The 4,051-nt window shown below is 47.8% G+C and overlaps 1 protein-coding gene across 1 annotated transcript; it reads right to left on the bottom strand.

Moving 5' to 3' along the window:
• Window positions 1-584: 584 nt before the first annotated feature.
• LOC103799301 (cytochrome c oxidase subunit 5A, mitochondrial) lies at window positions 585-2,388 on the bottom strand (the record flags this gene model as incomplete). Its single annotated transcript, XM_009071609.1, has 4 exons — window positions 585-747; window positions 1,252-1,374; window positions 1,734-1,855; window positions 2,272-2,388. Coding segments are annotated over 3 exons (353 nt in total), but the record flags the coding sequence as incomplete, so codon positions are not given.
• Window positions 2,389-4,051: the final 1,663 nt, after the last annotated feature.

Below are 4,051 nucleotides of genomic sequence, written 5' to 3'. Positions count from 1 at the left end.
ACACGGGGGATGGACAGAGGGGACGGACACGGGGGATGGACAGAGGGGACGAACAGAGGAGGGACAGAGGGGATGGACACGGGGGACGGACAGAGGGGACGGACAGAGGGGACGGACACCAGAGAGTCCTGCCCCACATGGCTCTTGACCCAAGTCCCTTGTGTAACAGCAAAGCCAAAAATTCCTGTTTTTCTGGACAATTCCCCTTTTCTAGTGGGAAAATAATAACCTAAGAAAGTTCTCTTTTCCCCTTCTTCTTCCACCCCAAATCCTTTCCCTTGCCAGAACCAAGGTGGAAAACAGCAGCAACATCTATCCCAGGCCAGATCCCTCCCAGCAAAGGCAGATGACTTGCAAACAGGAGCCTCCCATCCGTCTCAGAAGCTTCATCCCAGAGGAGTTCCTCCTTCAAGAGCATGAAGAATTTAGCAAGGCCTTGCTCTCCCCCTTCAGGTGCTGGGAAGGCCATGTACAAGGGTTTTGCTGAGCAAAGAATGATTTATAAGCTCCTAAGAGCACCTTTAGGGTTTGTTTCTTCCTTTTCCCCACAAAAGCACCAAGAAATAAGCACAGGAGCCAATGGCACCACATCAGTCAAACCAGTGTTTCCTTTATTAGGTCCAACTGCACAGCACAGACATTGTGACTCAATAAAGGAAGAAGTTATTTCAGGCAAGATTTCAGGGTTGTGCCTCCAAGTGGCTGTGTACAATCAGGTGGCATTGGTGAAACACTTGAGTGATGCACCTAAAATAGAAAAGAACAGGGAAAAAAAAGACTAAAAAAGCCATTAAAGCAGCAGACCAGTATCTCCACAAAGTTTCCATGAGGTCTCAAATGAGTTATTTCCATCCATTTTACCCTCAAAGCTCAGTTTAATTCTCCTCAGCCCAAAAATGCAGGTACTGCACACCCAGCACAGCTGCCTCAGGATGCCCTGGCTCCAGGACATTGTATCCTAGGCCAAGGAAAAGGGAAAAGGCTTAAACGACCCAGAATGAAGTGCTACTTGCAGTTTTACACAGGATGTCTGTTCCAGAAAATATCGCTCTATAGAGGCAGATATAGAGCAGTATTTAAAGAATATGACACTGGTCATGTCCTGAAGAAACCCAGGGAAAAGGCTTCACTTCCATGAGGATTTTTATTTAGGGCTTCATTTTAGTCTGGGATTAGAGCACTTGCCTACACTCTGTCTCTGCCAGGGGTTTTGGGCTCCCATGAAAGAGTCCGGGAAGCAACATCCCTTACCACTAAGGCTTATGCTTTGTCCAGGCCCAGTTCCTCTGGAGTGGAGATTCCCAGTTCACTCAAAGTTGGTCTAAGCTCCTGGATAACGTAAGGATAAATCTCCTTGTGAGGTCCTGCCTTGTCCTGAAGGAAAAAGAAGAATGTTATTTCACCAGAGGAAGATTCTTTCATTGCTTTTCCATCTCCCAAACCTCCTTCATCAGCCCTCACTTGTGGCTGAAATCCAATTCCTGGCTCCTCTGAACTCTCTGGCAAGCTGGATTCAGGTTTCAAGGAACTGCTTTGAGGTGTTCTCCAAGCCTCCACAGCTTGGAGTCACCTCTCCCAGCCAGCTGAGCACTCAGCCCCTCAAGATTCTTCATGCTCATCACAAACCCATTGATCCTGGCAACAAGACTGGTTTCCCTTTGCAGCAGGACAAAGGCAGGGAAAGCCCTTCTGGAGCTGGGCCCTGGCAGTGAGCACAGAGCAGCTCCACCCACCTTGACGACCTCGAGGATGCGGACGGCGCTGGCGAAGTCGTTGAGCCTCCTACAGGCCCTCAGGGCTGCGTCCAGGATTTTGGGTTCTGGGACCAGGTCATACCCCACCAGTGTGTTGACACCTGTGGGTACCAGGAAACACCAAGAGGAACTTGGGAATTCATTCTTAATTGGGGAAGTTAATAAAACTTGGCAACTCTACAGCTGGAGACAACCAGAGTCTGCAGAGAATTATGGCCAAGCCACCAGGGCAATGCCCAAAGGGAAATGGGTATTTATACACCAAACTGGGCTCCAACACACTTTCCTCAGAGCAAATGTTTCTCTCCCTCCCAGCCAGGTGGTGTTCAAATCATGGAATAGTTTAGGTTGGAAGTGACCTCAAAGATCACAGAGTCCATAGGCACCTTCCATTAGCCCCATCCAACCTGGCCTCAAGCATTTCCAGGGATGGGGCAGCCAGAAATAAAGTGAAACAAGTGATTTGTGGGCACAGAACTATTTACTCCATGTTCCTCTTGCCTTTCCCCCCACATACCTTTCCTGAGTTCCCAGGCATCAATGTCTGGCTTGTTGAAGTATGTCACCCAGCGAGCGTCGAACTCCTCGTCTGACTCCTGCGAGCCATGTGAGTAGCAACGTCCCTGCAGCACAGCTGGAGTGGGAAAAACAAGAAGAGACTTGGAGCAGAGGGAAAAGAATAGCCCTTCAGTCGTGACCAAGAGCCCAGAAGCCATCCAATATGGATTTCTCTCCCCACAGTAGCTCGGGATCAGCCCTGGATTCACCGACAAAACTCCAGAAGCCTAACTGCAAAGGCTCTCAGAGGCCAAAGGATGAGAGAGATTCCTTCTAACAAGCCGAGGAAGGAGGGAAAACACCCTGACTCTGGGTCTATCCAAGATAAAACTCCTGGATCTCAAGGCTATAATTGACTTAGTATTCAGAGAATCATAGAATTTAAGGATTGGAATGAACCTTAAAGATCAACCAGTCCCAACCCCCTGCCCTGGGCTGGGACACCTCCTCACTAGATCAGGTTGCTCAAGGCTCATCCAGCCTGGCCTTGAACAGTGCCAGGGTTGGGGCAGCCACCATGTCCCTGAGCAACCTATGCCAGTGTCTCATCACCCTTTGTCAAAAACATTTTCCTCACATCCAAACTAGACTTTCCCTCCTTCAGTTTGAATCCATTGCCCCTTGTCCTATCCCTGCAGTTCCGAACACAGAGTCCCTCTCCGGCTCCTTGTAGGCCCTTCACATATTGAAAAGTTGCTCTGAGGTCTCCATGCAGTCTTCTCCAGGCTGAACAGCCCCAACTTCCTCAGCCTGTCCTCATAGTGGAGATGCTCCAGTGCTCTTATCAACTTCATGGCCTCCTCTGGACTTGCTCCAACAGTTCCATGCAGTATTCCAGGTGGGGCCTCACAAGAGCAGAGCAGAGGGGAAGGAATCACCTCTTTTGACCTGCTGCCCACACTCCTGTGGATGCAGTGCAGGATTCGATTGGCTTTCTGGGCTGAGCTCACACTGCAGCTCATGCTGAGCTTCTCATCCACTGTCACTCCCAAGTCTTTCTCCTCACTGCAGGTCTCAATTACATATTATGTAGTATATAATATATAAACCACATTGTATATAATATATAATAACAAATACTATAATACAACTATATTTAAATAGACAAAACAAATATGAAATAATAGCATAGAATCTATAATGGTCTATTATATATTTTATATGTTGTAGCAGTAGTAACTGATTTTGTTCTGAATTAATTTCTCTCCTCAGCACTGCTCTGCTCACAAATTGCTTTTTTTTGAGTGGGGGATGAACTTGTCGTTTTTCCACTCCTCAAAGGCTGGAACGGCTTTCTAGATGAACACAATGCTGGTTCCTCCTTTCCCCACTGCACCAATGTTTGCAGAGGTCACACAGCACACACGACCTTGGAGCTCAAAGCTTTGCCTCACAGGAGTCAAATTTAGCTCCTGACTTTTTCTTGCCTAGCCCAGCATGAACTTCTCACCCTGAGCAGCCCCAGAGCTGTGTTTGAGAGCAGAAACTCCACACTGGGTTGTATTGTTGGTGATCTGCTTCTCTTTAGTCTCCTTACTGACAGCCCAATGAGAGCAAAATCTGGTTTTTAACCAAATTGAACACTCCAGTTCAATTCTGGTTGATGTGCTGAAAGCAGGAAAGGGCTGTTATTTATTTTAGCCAGGGAAAAGTAAATAACAGGGAAAGGCAGAATGAAAATGCTCCTTTGCTGCTCCACAGGGAAACTGCAGACCTTTGACCCTGCTTTCCCTGATAAA

The sequence above is a fragment of the Acanthisitta chloris genome, unplaced genomic scaffold (assembly GCF_000695815.1).
Source record: "Acanthisitta chloris isolate BGI_N310 unplaced genomic scaffold, ASM69581v1 scaffold44973, whole genome shotgun sequence".
NCBI lineage: Eukaryota > Metazoa > Chordata > Aves > Passeriformes > Acanthisittidae > Acanthisitta > Acanthisitta chloris.
This window is presented reverse-complemented; position numbering and strand designations above follow the sequence as displayed.